Raw genomic sequence first — 18,459 nt, forward strand, 5'->3', positions numbered from 1 at the left:
CAGGCTGAACGTTGCTTTCACTGTGTGGTGAAAAATGCTCTCCTGCTGGACGGCGGTTCTGCGATCCTGTCCGTTGGGAGCAGGAAACAAGCCCGGCAGTGGTGGGTGTTTCCTCCGCTGTGTGTCACCACATCCCCGAGCAACCCTTGTTGCTTTGCTTTGGGTTTCTCAAGAGTAACACGGCCGGCTGTGGCTGTTAACAGAACGCTGGTCTCGATGGACGCTGGTCTGTTTTGCCGACAAGGCAAATCTTTAATTTGTTGCTGCATACTTTTTGAGCACCTTTTCCAGTGTACAAAATGCTTTTAAAAAAATACAGAATTCCATCCCACCGCAGGTAATGAAACCAGCCTTGTAGCAAAGGCAAATTGCCTGCAAATCTGTACCTTAAGGTCCTTGGAGGATAAGGCTGCCAATAGCTACAAGCCTTACTGGCTAGATGCTCCCTTCAGGTTCAGAAGCAACACGCTTCTGAGTCCCAGTTGCACCAGCAGCTAAGAAAGCTGTTGCCCTGATGTTCTGCTCTGCAGGCTTCCCGTAAGAGAGCCAAATGTGGTGTCGTGACTGGGGTGTTTGACTAGGAGCTGGGAGGTAAAGGTAAAGGGACCCCTGACCATTAGGTCCAGTCGTGGCCGACTCTGGGGTTGCAGCGCTCATCTTGCTTTATTGGCCGAGGGAGCCGGCATACAGCTTCTGGGTCATGTGGCCAGCATGGCTTAGCAGCTTCTGGCGAACCAGAGCAGTGCATGGAAATGCCATTTACCTTTCCGCCGGAGCGGTACCTATTTATCTACTTGCACTTTGACGTATTTTCAAACTGCTAGGTTGGCAGGAGCAAGGACCAAGCAATGGGAGCTCACCCCGTCGCGGGGATTCGAACCGCCGACCTTCCGATCAGCAAGCCCTAGGCTCTGTGGTTTAACCCACAGCGCCACCCACGTCCCTAGGAGCTGGGAGACCAGGGTTCAAATCCCTACTTGGCCTTGAAGCCCGCTGGGTGGCCTTGGGCCAAACACAGCCTCTCAGCCTAACTTAACTCCTAGGGTTGATGCGAGGATAAAATGGGGAGGCAGAGAACACCTGTGCCCCCTTGAGCTCTGTGGAGAGGAAAGGTGAGATATAAATGTCATAATCAATCAATCAATAGAATAACATTACTATTTTCCAGGGCAGGGGCTCCCAGCGGTTCTGTTGCTGCAGCCACCAGCCACTCGTCTTCCTGACTGCAGAGAAGTGCTCTTGTCCCATGCAGGGGCGAAGAGGCAAGTGGCAACTGTGGCTCGGGGTTAAGCAGAGAGACAGTGAATTGGCGGCTTAGGAGAGATTTGAGGCCAGGTCAGATCCAAAAAGTTGTCCACTAAACCTCAGTCATCCCAGGTGCATCCTGGTGCTTTAGTTGGCAGTGTGATGTTTTCAGGAAAGGAGTTCCACCCCACCAGATTCTTGATTTTTTCACTCTCAGACTTCGGAGGCCAACGATGGGATGCCAAGCAGGCTATTTTAGCCATGGAGAAAGTTGGTGGGTGGATATTGCCCCCTGTTCAGGATCTAACCGGGTGCCACATCCATTTCACAGGCTGTCCCAGGCTTGGGCAAACCAATTTTAGCCTCATCCTTCACCTAGCTCAGGGCTGCGGGACCTTTGGCCGTCCAGATATTTTGCAGGACTACAACTCCCATCAGCCCCAGCCGTCATAGTTGATGGCGACGGATGATGGGAACTTGTAGTCCAGCAGCGTCAGGAAGGCCAAAGTTTCCCTGCTCATGACCTAGTTCCTTGGCTGCCCTTCCTCTGGTCTCCTAGCGGTGCACAGATGGACGACTTCTGAAGCAGGGCAGAGTGAAAAGGCCACTGCAGAACTCTCATTCACCAGCAACGTAGCAATAATAACATTAGCACCACATCTCTGACATTTATAGTTGATGAAAGTGTTGGAAAAGGCTGAGAGCTAGCAACATGGCCGAGGGTGCTCCACGACCTTCCAGTTGCGTAGGAGATTTGAACCCAGGTTTTCTTTTCCCCCCATCTCCAAACCCCGCTGTCGGTGTGTTCTGCAATACAGTAACGCCGCTTAACTATTTTCCTTAGGCCTGTGGTACAGGCGGAACAGCTGTGCCTCCCTGGCCTTGCCACACGACCGCTTGACCCTCCCCACTCCGCCCCTTCTCCCCCTGCAGGCTCAGCAAGATCACCAACCGCTTGACCCTCCAGAGGAAGAGCCAGTTCATGCAGAGATTGCACAGCTACTGGACCCTGAAGAGGCAGTCCCGCAATGGAGTGCCCTTGCTGCGCCGGCTCCAAACACACCTGCAGTCGCATAGGAACTGCGAGCCCGGGAGGCCGGCCCCCCCTCCTCCCGTGTCCAAGGCGGAGCAGGTACGTCTTGCCTTGAGGTTGGGGGCCAGGGCGAACGTGTGGGGAGGGGGAAGAGTGGGGCGTGACTGCCGGCTGCCTGCAGGGCCAAGAGCAAGGCCTCTGGTGCCTGGCCACCCGCTTGCCATCGTTTCTTGGACTTGAAGGAGCATGGGGTTGTGCGGGAGAAGCTGAGGCTGGTTTCGCGGCAAGGCCGGGCAATGCGCTCCCCAGTTTGCATGCAGGAAGGAAGGCCTTGGCTGCCGCGGCAAGACGTGGTGGGTGCGGGGACCTATGGATTTCCTCCGGCCAAGGCCAAAGCCAACATGAGCTTAACCCATGGGTAAGCAAACTAAGAACTGGGGGCCGGATCCGGCCCAATCGCCTTCTCAATCCGGCCCGCGGACAGTCGAGGAATCAGCGTGTTTTTACATGCGTAGAATGTGTCCTTTTATTTAAAATGCATCTCTGGGTTATTTGTGGGGCATTCAATTTTCTCCCCAAAATATAGTCCGGCCCCGCACAAGGTCTGAGGGACAGTGGACCAGCCCCCTACTGAAAAAGTTTGCTGACCCCTGGCTTAACCCAAAAGGACCAGCTTTGCAAGCTCACTCTCGGTGGGCGGGAGGGTGGAAAGCCCTCTTCCATGACCATAGAGTTGCCGCCATTCAGGGTAGACAGTCCATGCAGGGCGCTCTGACTCTGTGCAAGGCAGCTCTGCGCATCTTCCTTCTGCCAGGAGGGAGAGAGAAGGCACCGGGCCTCCTCTTGCAACACCGCCAAAGGGGTCTCTGCCCTCTCCATGCCCCGTTCCGCTCTGGCGTTTGCCACTGCCCCCCTCCCCTCAGCTCCTGGCAGCAACCCTGGGCGGAGCCAGCTGCCACTCTTCTTTCGAGAGCCGTGGAAACCTGGCAGGGGGCAGGGATGCCCCTTCCTCTCATAGACTCTGATGTTCCTGCAGCGAGATAACACAGAGGATAAGAACTGGGCCCTGAAAGAGCAGCTGAAATCCTGGCAGCGCCTCCGCCACGACCTGGAACGAGCGCGCTTGCTGGTGGAGTTAATACGCAAGCGGGAGAAGCTCAAGAGAGAGACGGTAACTGCGGCGGGAAAGGGAGATTGGGGCGTCCTCTCCTGGGGAGGGGAGGGAGGGAGACGCGCTTAAGGGAAGCGCTCGACCTCTGCAGCATAGCCAAGTGGCATGATAGGAAGGGAGCACTGGGCTTTCCTAGGGGAGTTACGGGATGAGGTGGTAGAACCTTTCCGGAAGGGGTTGTCTGAGGGGTGTTTGGGGAGGTGTCAAGCTTCTCCAGATAATAATAATAATTTTATTATTTATATGCCGCTCATCTTTCTGGGTTGCTCCAGGCACTCTGGGCATCTCCCAACGCAATATTAAAAAGGCAACGAAACATCAGCCGTTAAAAACTTCCCTGTGCAGATGTGACTTGTTGGTTCCAGTGCGAATTTTGCTCCCCTCTTGTTCGCGCTTAGTTCCCGTTGTCCCCAGAGCTCGCTCCCAGGCCGTGTTCCGACAGGGCAGGAGCGAAGCAGCGCCAGGATTGCCCATGATGCACCTCTGCATTCCCTGGGAGGAGTGTGGGGGGGGGTAAAGGTGTATTACAGCAGCGCATTAGGGGCTTCCACAAGATCCATAATGGCAGGCCAGCTGCCCCAAGGACGGCTCGGTCGCCCCGTAAATGAAATTCTCTTACAGGGCAGAGTGTCTGGGGGACTCCCAACTTCCGGCAAGCCCCAAGCAGCACAGCCAGTGGTCAGGGACTTGGTGGGGTGGGTGGGGAGTTGTAGCACCTGGAGGGTCACCGGTTGCCCCTCCCCCCAGCCCCTCTGCCCTGGTGCTTTCTAACCCCATGCTACTTCAGAGGTCCCCAGCTGAGGCGCAGCGGACTGTCCCAGGGACCCGGGAGCTCAGTGTCTCCCCCCGCTCTGTGTTTCAGATCAAAATGCAGCAGGTGGCCCTGGAGATGCAGCTGACGCCTTTCCTCATCCTCCTGCGCCGGACGCTGGAGCAGCTCCAGGAGAAGGACACGGGCAACATCTTCAGCCAGCCGGTCCCGCTGTCTGAGGTAACAGAACTCTACGAAGTAAGAACCCCTCCACCCCCAATTTATACTTTGCTCTGTTCCCATCCAGCCCTGGCGCTGGACCTGTCCTGTCCTGTGCCCCCAATGACCCCGACCCTTCCTTCGCACGCCCACAGGGTTGGGCCGTTGTGTGTGCGAAAGGCACCAGAGGCCCCGCTGGCTGGGCAAGTTGCTCGAATGTACTATGGTCCAAAACCTCCTGACAGGGTTAGACGCCGTTTCCAGGCCTGGCGTCAGTAGATGGCCTCCTTGCGCCTCCGTGCTCTGGGACGGCCCACTGCTGACACCTGCCCTGGGCCCTCTTTTTAAAAACAAAACAAAACCACCCCTGCCCACTCCAGTTGGCCGCCATCTTTGTTTTTGGTAACGAATGAGAAGGTAAATTCTAACGCCACCGTGAGAGGGGTGGGTTGCGGTCACTGTCACCACCGAAAATTGCTTCGGGGATTATCCGTTTTGCAGGGTGAGGAGAGGAGGGAGGCCAGTGTGTTGAGTCACCCAGGTCACCAAAATAAAAGCCCCAGGGGTTTCCCGTGAAGGTGCAGGGAGGGGGTTACAGGTTGGCAATTTGACAAGGGCCGTCTAAACTCAAGCTGGACAGTTCTATTCCTTTTGATTTTGTATGGGGTTATGTGACTTCTCTTATAGAAGAGGATCTGTTTGCCCTACAGGCTGGTCACCACCAGGGGAAATAATGACACCGTTGCCCAGCCAGACCACTTTTAGAGCTTCTACACACACTCAAACTGGAGATAGAAGTTCGCAAAGTCCTCGTTCTGGTCATGCGGAAGGCAGTGAACGAGTTCAAGTCTCACTGTTGCTTGTTTACGTAGGACCAAGTCATGGTTTAGCGTTACATTCCCAACGTGGCCGGTCCTTCACACTCTAAGCCGTGCTGCTATTTAAGGTCAATGCGTCATTCGTATTAAGGAATTAAGAAGATTGGAGTACACATCTTTGCTGTTTTTAATTTCAATAAATACAGAAAGTAGAAAAGCTACGAAGAAGCAAAACTCAGCCTTCAAGGGATACCTTGTCTTCATCGGAAAGAGGGGACACTTCAGTCCAGGTTTAGATTCTGCTTCTAGGTTGGGCATTTGGAAGGCAAAAATACACAAAATCAGCACCACTCCATCAAAGTGAATTGTCTACTCTAAAGCCAAAGTGTTTTTTGTTGTTGTTTTTAAAGGTTCATTTTACATTTCCCTTCTGACTGTTGATGAAAAACAAATTGTTTGAATAGATCACTGCAGGCTGGGGCAAATAGCTTACTGAAAATGTCTGGTGATCAGCCCCCTTTTTTTGCGGACGCTCTCTTATTTTATTTTTTTGCTGACCCACTTCTTAGCAGTACAAACTTACCATCAGATCAGGCTTGCTCTATTCCGTGCAGTACAGCATAACTATATAAAAAACCTGTTTTTCTGTCACACAGCTTTGTTAAATATGGGAGGAGGATGCAGGAAGAGGAAGAGGTCTGTCCCCAGCCCTAAGTCAGAGTGGTGCAGGGCCTGGCAAGAGGGGTTTCGGAGAACCTCCTCTGATACAGAGAGAGAGTTGTGTGTTGAGATTGAGGCCTATTGAGAAAGGAAATTGAGAGTTAATAGGTGGGGTAGCCAGGTATGGCGAGGAAGACTGCAGGCAGACACTTTTAGGGGACTTGCAGCACATGCAGAGGAGCAGAGGTTGGGAGCAAGGTCCCAAACCTCTGCCAGCTTTGCTTTTGCTTCCCCTTGCAAGCCACCCGCCTTTCTGAATGTTCGCTCTTCTTTTTTCGGAAGGTGGGGGTGGGAGAACGCCGTTCACGGGAGGAGGGTGCCCGACTTTGTGTGCCCGCGCTGAACGGCAGTGCCCCTTTCTCAGTGGGGAAATTGCTCCAGATTGGGCGAGAGGCTTTCGGGACTGCTTCTAACTTTTGTTTCGTCTTCTCTTGGAGCAGGAATTCCCCACCCCGGGGCGGCGATCTCCCCCATCTCTTAGCCGCGCCGCTCTCTCTCTCTCTGCCCGCTGCAGGTCCCTGACTACCTGGACCACATCAAGAAGCCGATGGACTTCTACACCATGAAGCAGAAGCTGGAGGGCTATCGCTACCTGAACCTGGACGAGTTCGAAGAGGACTTCAACCTGATCGTCAGCAACTGCTTGAAGTACAACGCCAAAGACACCATCTTCTACCGGGCAGCCGTCCGCTTGCGGGAGCAAGGGGACGTCGTGCTGCGGCAGGCGCGCCGGCAAGCGGAGAAGATGGGCATCGACTTCGAGACGGGCATGCACTTCCCCATGGCTGCGGACGAGGCGCCTCTGCGAAGCACCGAGAACGGTCAGTATAAGAAACGGCTAATGCCCAGAGATTAGGATGGTGGCTGCCCAGGTAGGGGCAGGAGTTCCAGAGCTGAAACCTGCCCCAGGTTGCCTGGGCGGAAGCTGGCATTCACTCAGGTTGGATCCACTGGGAAGAAAGGGGTGTCTGAAGAGAAAGCCCTTGCCTTCTCTCCCCAGCGAGATTGCATCCGTTGCCAAGATGCCTTTATTGCAAAGCACAAAAAGGGTTTTGTGGGAGGGCTGAAGCTTCTGGCAGTGTTGGCTGCCTGCCCTAAGGGCACGTAGAGGGAGGGACCCGGCTGGCACCATCTGAGCTGCTGCGATTTTAGAAAGAGGCAGGCCTCCTGGGGAAGAAGTGTGGCGAAAGGAGGGGCTGGGCAAGGAGAGCCTCACAGAGGAAGATGGAAGTGGTCCGAGTGCGAGAGGAGCAGGTCACGGGGGTGAATTTGGAAAAGAGGAAGGCTAACTAAAGGAGGCTTTTCCGGAGCTGCAGGGGCTAAGAAAGTGGGAGCTTGGGCCAAAACTTCCCCGTTGCAGCAGCCCACCATTTTTCAAAAATTGCAGTTTGGTATGTTGACAAGTTGCCAGAGGTGGCTTGCAGAATTTCAACTACTAGAATCCCTCTTGGCAACTTTCCCCTTCCTCTCCCGTGCAGGAAAAGTCCCAAGACAAGAGGTTGCCTAGTGGCATTTGGCTCACTTCTTTCTTCCGTTTACGGGGCACAAGCATTAAACAATGCTCCAGTGTGTATCTAGGCCAACAAATAAGAAGGTGGGGGGTGGGATTCATTTTCCTCCAAGAAGGAAAACGTCGTGATGTGCTTTCTTTACACAAACCATCCTCTGGCGGTCTATCCTCTCTCCCATCTATCCTCTCACCCAGCAACTTACAATTACCCTGAGCCTCTACGGTTGTTTGTTTGCTACCTTGGCTTTTAGCCAAAAGGAACCTATGTTGCCTTGAATCCTTTTAGCACTGAGCCCTTTGTATTATGGGTTAGACTCAAGAATCTGCCCTCCTCTTTGCTTTGTGACGAAGAGGATGCAAAGATGATGATGATGATGATAATTTATTTATACCCCACCCATCCGGCTAGGTTTCCCCAGCCACTCTGGGTGGCTCCTACAGATTAAAAACTGAATAAAACATCAAACATTAAAAACTTCCCTAATCAGGGCTGCCTTCAGATGTCTTCTAAAAGTCAGATAGTTGTTTATCTCCTTGACATCTGAGGGCTTCTTTAAGAGCTGTTGGTACTGGTCTTGTCCTTCGGTCTTTAACACCCCTGTCTGAAAGATCTCTTTGATCTGCCCCCTAAAGAAAGTATGCAGACGACCGTGTTTTTCTTAAATATCTTCATTGTTTGTTTGTTTTTAAATTGCAATATTTAATTTATTCATTTTTGCAAGAATTACAAACCAGTCTGTTTCCAGTCCGTATCAGTCCCAGCCTTTCCTAACACCCTGGATGTTGATGGACTACAACTCCCATCATCCCTGGCCCTGCATGCTGGGACTGTTGGGACTTGGAGCCCAAAACATCTGAAAAGCACTGGGCTGAGGAAGGCTGGTTTTCATGTGTTCAGCAATAAATTCCTTCCTTTCCATCTCCATACAGATCTGCATTTTTTTTAAAATCCATATCAACACGTGTACTCCAGATGTAGCTTTGAATGCATTTTCTCACACACTAAACTTATTTTGTCTCAAAGGGACATATTTCTACACATATTTTTTTTAAAAAGCACTTTTATGTGTATCTTAGTACTTTTTCAAGTCGAGAACTGTGCTGCAAAATTCAGAAAAGTGCAAAATCTGAAGGATCTAGTCAGATCTGCACATCGGAGAGGTTAACCACCAAAGTCTGGTATATCTTTTTGTTAGAGCTTCATATGTTCCTCGCTTTTCCACATCATTGAAACTATTGGTGAGGCTTTCACCATGCCTTAAGATATTGGCAGCCAGGAGCCAGATAAGAATTATGTATGGGGCAGTGGTAGCTACAGTCCACGGCAGCCATCCTTATAGCTAGGCTGTTAACAGTTGGACTTGCTCATGCCAGAGTGCCCCAGAAACAGATGGTCCAATCTACTTTTCCATGTGCTTGGCTGCTGGAGAGGAGGAGGAAACTACACAGATCTTATCATCAGAAATCCGGAAACTAACAAACTTTCAACAAAAGGAGGCGGGGATACAAGCTACTTGAATTCCCAGGGATGTGAAATGCACCTAAAACTGCATGCATATGGAATTGTGGAAGGCAACCGCCCCCTCCTGATGCTTTCCTGCTCTCCATTTCCCCTCCTTTTAGGGACTGAGATAACAGTGGCAGGCCTGGGGAACCTGTGGTCCTCCGGCTGTTGTCCCATCCCAATTCCCAATATCCCTGGCCGCAGGGGCTGATGGGAGTTGTAGTCCCGTAATGCCCAGAGAGCTACAGGTTCCCCCATCCCTGCCTCCTTTCTTTGCCTCCCGGGTTCTGGTCCCCTTTCTTTGCCTCCTTCTTATACTGGGCTTTGTTTCCTTGTTGGTGCAGACGAGGAGCGGATGTTGTTGTCTGAGAACCAGAAGCACCTGCCCCTGGAAGACCAGCTGGGCCTGCTGGTGGAACGCCTGGCCGAGGTGAGCGCCGGGAAGCAGAGCGTGGGCCGCTGCCGGCGGGCCAAGATGATCAAGAAGGAGATTACGGCCTTGCGGCGCAAACTGGCGCACCAGCGGGAGTCGGGGAGGGATGGGCACGGCCCCCTGACCCGCATCATCCTGCCGGCCCATAACCCCTGCGAGAAGGACACGCAAACCGACAGTGCCGCCGAGGAGAGCAGCAGCCAGGAGACCGGCAAAGGTGGGTGGCGGGGCCTGGGACCGCATGGAGCAGCCAGGTCCCAGCCAGGGGTTGCTTGTACCACAAGCAGGGTCCTCCACGAGTGGGAGGGGCTTGGGCAGGGGAGCAGTGCAGCACCTCCTTCTGGGGAGGATTCCCAGAAAATATTGCGCAGGGGCACTTCAGTTCATGATCCCTCAGGTCTGTGGAAAGGGGCACGGCAAGCAGACCGGGGTTGAGGTTCAAGGTATAACACCTAGGGCTTGGCGATATCTGGTTTTCACCATCATGATACAGTGGTACCTCAGGTTACATATGCTTCAGGTTACAGACTCCGCTAACCCAGAAATAGTACCCTGGGTTAAGAACTTTGCTTCAGGATGAGAACAGAAAGTGTACGGCGGCAGCAGCAGCGGGAGGCCCCATTAGCTAAAGTGGTGCTTCAGGTTAAGAACAGTTTCAGGTTAAGAGCGGACCTCCAGAACGAATTAAGTACTTAACCCAAGGTACCACTGTATTGGGCTTGCCAATCAGAAGGTTGGCGGTTTGAATCCTCGCGACAGGCTGAGCTCCCATTGCTCTGTCCTAGTTCCTGCCAACCCGGCAGTTCGAAAGTACACCAGTGCAAGCAGATAAATAGGTACCGCTGTGGCAGGAAGGTAAATGGCATTTCCTTGTGCTCTGGTTTCCGTCACGCTGTTCTGTGCACCAGAAGCAGTTTAGTCATGCTGGCCACATGACCCGGAAAGCTGTTTGTGAACAAACGCCAGCTCCCTTGGCCTGAAAAGCGAGATGAGCGCTGCAACCCCACAGTCACCTTTGACTGAACTGTCCACGGGTCCTTTACCTTTAACTTTATTGTGATATATCACCACTAAACATTGTGCTATACTGATATATCACAACATCTGCAATAAGGATGGAGCCATGTAGAAGCATTGGCTGGCTTCGCGGTTTTCCCCACATTGTGATTTTTGCATAGCACACACACACACCATGATTCATGGTGTATTGCCAGGTCAAATAACTATTAAACCGAGATCACAGTATGGTCTTCGAACCAGTTTTGGAAGATATATCGCCCAGCCCTAACAGACATCACAATTCACGGTATATTGCCAGGTCAAAGATTATGAAACCGATATAACGATAGGGTTTTCAAACCCGCTTTGGATCATATATTGACATATCACCAACACCTAGTAACGTCTTCCTTGGCATCAGAACTAATAGATTCCCAGTGTTTACCCAACGGCTCAGAGAGTGGGATCTGCCACTTCCTATTAGCATTATCCCCTACTCTGGAACTCCTGAGTGAATGAATTTTATTATTTCGGTCACAGACCAGTTCCAGTGCACATACAATATCAAGGAAGTCATAAAACACGATAGGGATGCATTTGAATTTGCAATTAGGTATAACAGGGACAATACAGATATAGCAGTAGTTTAAAAATATGTAAATTAAAACTTTGTCACTAACATATAACCTAAAATTATCATTTAAGGCCTTAATCATTATGATAGCACAGCTTGTTCCCTAAGTTTTATGGCAATCGCACAGAATTTGGCCACCCTTAACGTGATCTCAGGATCCTTGTCCTCTACCAGGGATTTTAGACATTGAAGTTCGGATTCAGAACTCCTGAGATCTGTTCAGCGGCTGCTGTGGGTGACTCCCTTCACAGGAGAGGGGGCCGCTCAGCGTATAGGGGGAGCAATCCCTTCGAATGAACCCGTTCAGCTTCCAAGGACGGGCGATGGGGATACTAAAGGGAGGTCCTCATGTTCATCCTCTGAGCGATGTCACCGCTTGCCCTTCCAGGCCTTGGCCCCAACTCATCCTCCACGCCTGCGCACGAAGTCGGCAGGAGGACCTCGGTGCTTTTCTCCAAGAAGAACCCCAAAACGGCCGGGCCCCCCAAGCGTCCGGGGCGCCCGCCCAAGAACCGCGACAGCCAGCTGGCTCCGGGTCATGGGAACAGCCCCGTGGGACCCCCTCAGCTGCCAATCATGGTGTCCCGGCGGCCGCGCAAGAGGAGCCCGCGGCCCAGCTCCACCTCGGACAGCGACAGCGACAAATCGGCAGATGACGCTCCAATCGGTGAGTGAGGAATGGGTCCAAGTTGAGACGGTGTGTGGACAGTCTTCATTCCACAACAAGTCCCATGTCATGAGAGGAGATACTTAGATTGGAAGGGAGGTGGGATTTGCTGCCAACTCGGCATATGTGCAAGGAAGGAATTAAATAATGCAAGCCATTTTTTAATATTTTTTATGATATTTATTGAAAGTTTAAAATTACAAAAAAAGAGGAGAAAAAGAGATTAAACAATACAAGTCAATACATATAAAAAAGAAAAGAGAAAAAAAGAACAAAACACACAATACATCAAGACCAAAAACAAGAGCGAAAAAATTAAAAATAGATCCAATATTTCCATATCTTTGTCTTTCATTAACTTGTTTCATCGACCTCCTCACACCTCCCTTTTTTGTATTCTAGTTATTAATTATTTCAGCAAATCCTTTCCATCTTTCACTATTTGCTGTCATTTAATTGTCTTAATTTATTTTAACCTTATCTTACCATAAAAAACCCTAAAATTTAAAACTTATTTGTACATAACACCTTATAACATTTCTACTAAAGCCATATAGTTTCATTCCAACATTTTTCTAACACTCATAAATTTTACAATATTTCTCTAAATAAACTTTTAGACTTTCTTCCAATCTTCATCCACCGTCTCTTCACCCTGGTCTCGGGTTCTGTCAGTCTTTTCTATCCATTCCATCTAGTCCATCAATCTGGTGATCTCCTGTCCGAGGCTCTTAACTCTTTTCTATGTCCCTTCTGCAACTATTCTTCATATTTATACCTACACTTTACTTTGTCTTCTGCTGATCTTGTTCTTAATTTCCTTCCTTTGTCACAGAGGAGTAGATCTCAGGGAGACTCCAACCTAACAATGTCTTCATCCCTTCTCGACAGAGCCAAAATCCAAAAAATATTTCAAAACATGTTTCAAAGTCCCTCCAAAGTTAAAGGCCCCAAAGTTAAAGGCAAGCCATTTTTGTTAGCTAGTGCCCTGCAGGTTTAATTCAGTGCCACATAAAGTGGCCACAGTTTAATACGAGAGTATTGCCTGTGTCAGGTTAAGCATCTTGTCCCGGTTAACAAAGTGGTAAAAGTAACGTCAACAGTGAAAAAAGAGGAGCTGGGTCCTCTGGGAAGCCAGTGGGGCACAGAGGCTGAAAGTGTATTGCTGGGAAGGGCACAGAAAGATGTAAAAAGCATGAGGGGGGAGGAACAGGGAAGGGACAGAATAGATGAAAAGAAAAGCTTGCAATGCAGTGTTTCCAAACTTGGGTCTCCAGCTGTTTTCGGACTACAGTTCCCATCATCCCTGACCAATGATCTTGCTATGTAGGGATGATGGGAGTTGTAGTCCAAAAACAGCTGGAGACCCAAGTTTGGGAAACGCTGTTGTAATGGATCCAGCTTTCACAATTCGTAGTGGTTGGCCAGGTAGAAAGCCGTTGCATTTGCCAACTGGAGAATTCAGCTATAGGTATTATATCGGAGCCTGTTGTGATTTGCCCTCCCCTCGCCACCCTCTGCAGACCTGCCAGCCAACGGCTTCAGCAGCGGCAATCAGCCGGTCAAGAAGAGCTTCCTAGTTTATCGCAATGACTACAACCTTCCGCGCAGCAGCTCTGAATCTGAGTCCAGCAGCACAACCAGCAGCAGTGCCGCCTCGGACCGTACCAGGTACCAGGAGATCCTTCCGAGTGCATGGAGCTGTGGAGCCGGGTCTCTTTCCCCCTTAGCCTAGGTGCACAGTGCAGAATAATGGATAGTCCCAGGTCAGGCAATTTCCCAGGTGGAAAGTGTGAACTCTGTAAACTGCCCTTCCAGTTTCGAAGGGAATCTTGTCAGACACATGCACCACCCTGCCACAAGGTCTTAGCACAACCGCTCGCCGGATATACAGTGCTGCCTCGCAAGACGAAAATAATCCGTTCCGCGAGTCTCTTCGTCTAGCGTTTTTTTCGTCTTGCGAAGCAACCCGCTTAGCGCTATTAGCGGATTAGCGGCTATTAAAGGCTTAGCGGCTTAGTGGCTAAAAGGCTATTAGCGGCTTAGCGGCTTAGAAAAAGGGGGGAACGGAAAAAAATCGGAACACTCGCAAGACGAAAACGAAAGCAAGCCCATAGGGAAATTCGTCTTGCGAAGCAGCTCAAAAATGGAAAACCCTTTCGTCTAGCTGGTTTTCCATCTTGCGAGGCATTCGTCTTGCGGGGCACCACTGTACATTGATATGTTCCAGATAATGGTGGGCCAAAAGCAGAAGAACTGTGCCACAAGGAAATGACTGATTTAGCAAAAGTATTGGCTTTGACAAGGTTCTAGGCAGTGTATCGTGAGTCATGCCCCCATGCATCAGGCACTGTTCCAGATGAAGCAGTGTACACAACACGCCTTTCAGTGCTGCTTGCGTTGTATGCCTCTATAAAAAGAAATTTACGCACATTTCAAGGCTTTGAGTGACTAGTAGTCAAGTTACCCGCATGCTGTTTCCAGCATCAGGTTGGCCGCAGCAAGAAACAGGATGTGGGATTAGGTAGGCCTGTGGTCTGCTCCACAAGGGCTTCTCTGACGTATGCCGCAATGAGAGGCTGAGGACATTTTCTTCACTTGCCATGCTTGCCCAAAGTTCTAGTGGCGAGATCAGTCCTGGCATCGAACGCAGGAAGTTCCTGCAGTACAGTCCTACCTCGGGTTGAAGTAGCTTTGGGATGAATATTTTTGGGTTGTGCTCTGCGGCGACCCAGAAGTAACGGAGCGTGTTACTTCCGGGTTTTGACGCTCGCGCATGCGCAGACACTCAAAATGACATCACGCACATGCACGGAAGCTGCGAATCGCAACCTGCACAGACCCACGGACGCAGGTTGCGTTCGCTTCAGGATGCGAACGGGGCTCCGGAACGGATCCTGTTCGCACCAGAGGTACCACTGTGCATCCTTCTTGGACTTCCCAGGGAACGGGTCTCATTCCATTCCCCCTTCCGCGTTTAATGCGGAGGTAGCAATCTCCCAGGCTTCTGCAGAACATGGAAAGTTAACGTTACTTCTGCTTCTCCCATTTAGCACAACTCCTTCCAAACAAGGCAGAGGGAAGCCCTCTTTCTCCCGCGTCAATTTCCCGGAGGACAGCAGCGAAGACACGTCGGGAACAGAAAACGAGTCCTACTCGGTGGGAACCGGCCGAGGGGTGGGCCATGGCAGTGAGTATTCGGGGCAGCGTTTCCTCTGCTTTCCTCTCTGGAGATGGGGCTGGTGAGAAGGATGGCAATTACACCCTTTCCCCTCTCGTTCTGTCTTTGTGCAGTGGTGCGGAAGAGCATTAGCCGATCGGCCGGCTGGCTGTCCGAGGATGAGGACTCCCCTCTGGATGCCCTGGACCTGGTGTGGGCCAAGTGCAGGGGTTACCCCTCTTATCCGGCACTGGTGGGTTTGATGAGCACGCCTACATGTGCACTGAGGAGGGTTAAGAAGGGTTAAGCCACTGGAAACCTTGGTAGGGGTGATGCCCCTTTTGAAACAATAGTAGAAAATAAGGTTACGAACCAAGTGAAGGTTCAAGGACAGTTCTTGCGAGATAGGAAAGTTTATGCAGAATAGAAAATGCTACTTAGTGTAGAAACCAACAGAAACACAGTATTCAGTTGTTGCTTTTTAATGAACTTTTCTAATTCTTGCGGAGAAAAAAGAGGGTAATTTTGTGTGTGTAAGAGAGAGAGAAAAAACTCTGACTCGCATCAGCCCCAGCCGACATGGCCAATAGTCAAGGGCGATGGGAGTTGTAGTCCAGCAACATCTGGATGAGCAGATGTCCCCAGCTTCTGCCTTACTACCTTGTCAGTGCTTTTTTTGTTGAAAATTGAACTCAGGATTTCAGCCTCCACATCCTTAAACCCTAAGCTGTGCAACCATACAACCAGTCTGTTAGCAAAGATATAGATGGACTACTTGCCTAATCAGTACCTTTTAGCATAAGCCTGGTGTTAATGGAAACATTAAATGGTTGTTGTGTTAGTAATTTATTCTAAACGCAACATTTAAGTTCTAAGATTGCGCACTTCTCTAATCTCTCATCACATTACTATGCACGACACAGAGCCTTTGAAATGTTTCTTCAACACCCATGAAGGACAGAAACCTGTTTTAAGGGGCAGGAAGAATCGCAGACAGGAAAAGTTTGGGGGGAATCCTAATTCTGTGACCGCCAGCAGCATACATGTGCAATTGCGAGCGGTGAACAACTCAGGCTGTTTAACGGGTAAAGGCCATATTGGTCCTTAAAGCCTCAATGCTGAGTTGCCCAATCTGTTTACTTGTCACATTTCCATCTCCTCCAAGCAGCTCAGGGCAGTCAATTTGCATGCTGTGTGCGTTAGGCTGACATATACAGACTTGCACAAGGCCAGCTGGTGAGTTTCAGTTAAACTGGGGCTTGAACCTGGGAGTTTCCCCACTCCAGTACTCTACATATGAGTGCAGCCTTTCCTTGTCTGGTGTGTGTGTGTGTGTTCACGCTCAATGATTTATCTATTGTAACAACTGTGTAGTTTCCCTTCTCTGATGTCCGATCTTCCCCTGTTGGCAGATCATTGACCCTAAGATGCCACGGGAAGGGATGTTCCACCACGGCGTCCCCATCCCCGTCCCCCCCTTGGAGGTGCTGAAGCTGGGAGAGCAGATGACTCAGGAAGCCCGGGAGCATCTCTACCTGGTCCTCTTCTTCGACAACAAGCGTACCTGGTAAGGGCCTACGAGGGAAGTTGGCAGAGATGGGCTGCCATGTCTGGACCGAAACCTGGTGGATAAAGTTGGGGGTGGAGCTGCCCCATACCGAGAAAGGATGAGGGGGGTGAGACTTGGGAGAACGCGGAAGCCCTCTCCTTTCAGGGGAGGAAAGCACCCCTAGTGAGTTTGTGTCTCTCCGTTTCCTTTGCAGGCAGTGGTTGCCCCGCACCAAACTCGTGCCCCTGGGTGTGAACCAGGACTTGGACAAGGAGAAGATGCTGGAGGGGCGCAAGTCGAACATCCGCAAGTCTGTCCAGATCGCCTACCACCGGGCCATGCAGCACCGCAACAAGGTGCAAGGGGAGCAGAGCAGCGACTCCAGTGAGAGCGACTGACCTTCACCGGGGCTCCCACCCAGGCTGCTCGCTCGGTGCAGCTGGACTGTACGGGAGAGGGGAGCGGGGAGCTCCAGCCTCGAGAAGCCCGGGCCCTCGGTGGCCAGGCTGCGGGAGCTTGCGTAGAGCACCCAACGGCCCCTCCAGTGTGCTGAGCACACCCCCAGAGCACTGTGCCCTCCGTGTGGGCAAGCCTACCTCTTGTGCCAGCCTGCCGTTCCTTCTTCCATGCCTGGAATTGCCCTGACCAGCTGCGTGAGCAACACCCAGCTGCCTGTACAGCTCCCAAGGACAATACCCCACTGTCTGGGTCCTGAGGTCCCCTGGGCCTGTGTAAAATACTGTACAATAGTGGGAGAATGTAAATTATTTGGGCTGCTCCATAAACACTCACCAACACACAGACCCCGGCCCCTCCTTTCCCTGCGTCATAGTACCTGCCCTGATCCATTATCCTATCCTCGGCCCAGTCCTACCGACACTCTGCAGAGCAGGGCCGCTGTCTTCTCACTCGCACATTTTGATACTATAGCTTTTTGGAACCTGGCTCTGCCTGATCCCACCCCCCCTTGCCCTGTAGGCCCCCGGCTCTTCTTTCTGCTGCAGCCGGGTGGGCATTTGTACTTGTATTTATTTTGGAGGAAGAAGATCTCTATCAATTCTTAGAAAATAAAATGGCTCTTTTGGAACCAACGGTGTCTGTTTTCTCTTTCTTTCTTTCTTTCTTTCTTTCTTTCTTTCTTTCTTTCTTGTTACCAGAAGAGATGAGGGAAAGTGTTTTGTTTTTTCATGTTCTCCTGCATTTTTTATACTTTTGGCCATTCTTGGTCTGAAAGCATTCAATAATAATAATAATAATAATAATAATTTATTATTTATACCCCGCCCATCTGGCTGAGTTTCCCCAGCCACTCTGGGCGGCTCCCAATCAGTGTTAAAAACAGTACAGTGTTACATATTAAAAACTTCCCTGAACAGGGCTGCCTTAAGATGCCTTCTGAATGTCAGGTAATTATTTATCTCTTTGACATCTGATGGGAGGGCGTTCCACAGGGCGGGCGCCACTACCGAGAAGGCCCTCTGGTTCCCTGTAGCCTCACTTCTCACAGTGAGGGAACCGCCAGAAGGCCCTCGGCGCTGGATCTCAGTGTCCGGGCTGAGCAATGGGGGTGGAGACGCTCCTTCAGGTATACTGGACCGAGGCCGTTTAGGGCTTTAAAGGTCAGCACCAACACTTTGAATCGTGCTCGGAAACGTACTGGGAGCCAATGCAGATCTCTCAGAACCGGTGTTATGTGGTCCCGGCGGCCACTCCCAGTCACCAGTCTAGCTGCCGCATTCTGGATTAATTGCAGTTTCCGGGTCACCTTCAAAGGTAGCCCCACGTAGAGCGCGTTGCAGTAGTCCAAGCGTGAGATAACTAGAGCATGCACCACTCTGGCGCACCACTTGAACTCTACTGCCAGGGTGAAAACACCACTGCTGCCATTATTTTCTGTTCATTTAGCACTAACAATATGTGCCCAAGTGCTGATGTGATTTTGGTAACCTCATTTGCTTTTTAAAAAGTGATTTTGGTAACCTCATTTGCTTTTTAAAAAGCAACCACAAGAAACAACATATGGATAAGGTACCTTTTTTAACAATC

General features: G+C 50.8%; 1 protein-coding gene across 3 annotated transcripts in view; it reads left to right on the forward strand.

Annotated features, from left to right (window-relative positions):
• Positions 1-17,500, forward strand: part of BRPF1 (bromodomain and PHD finger containing 1) — a 37,192-nt gene extending 19,692 nt beyond the window's left edge. The window contains exons 5-15 of one of the 3 annotated variants that reach the window (XM_081181772.1): positions 2,179-2,377; positions 3,297-3,449; positions 4,312-4,458; positions 6,472-6,778; positions 9,316-9,621; positions 11,426-11,704; positions 13,228-13,375; positions 14,758-14,894; positions 14,999-15,117; positions 16,277-16,431; positions 16,628-17,500. In XM_081181772.1, the coding sequence (XP_081037898.1) occupies positions 2,179-2,377; positions 3,297-3,449; positions 4,312-4,458; positions 6,472-6,778; positions 9,316-9,621; positions 11,426-11,704; positions 13,228-13,375; positions 14,758-14,894; positions 14,999-15,117; positions 16,277-16,431; positions 16,628-16,811 (2,134 nt within the window). In that variant the 3' untranslated portion in view covers positions 16,812-17,500. The remainder of the gene's footprint in view (positions 1-2,178; positions 2,378-3,296; positions 3,450-4,311; positions 4,459-6,471; positions 6,779-9,315; positions 9,622-11,425; positions 11,705-13,227; positions 13,376-14,757; positions 14,895-14,998; positions 15,118-16,276; positions 16,432-16,627) is intronic. The other 2 variants (XM_081181774.1, XM_081181773.1) reach the window with 2 other exon arrangements.
• Positions 17,501-18,459: the final 959 nt, after the last annotated feature.

The sequence above is a fragment of the Podarcis bocagei genome (assembly GCF_964188305.1).
Source record: "Podarcis bocagei genome assembly, chromosome: 2".
NCBI lineage: Eukaryota > Metazoa > Chordata > Lepidosauria > Squamata > Lacertidae > Podarcis > Podarcis bocagei.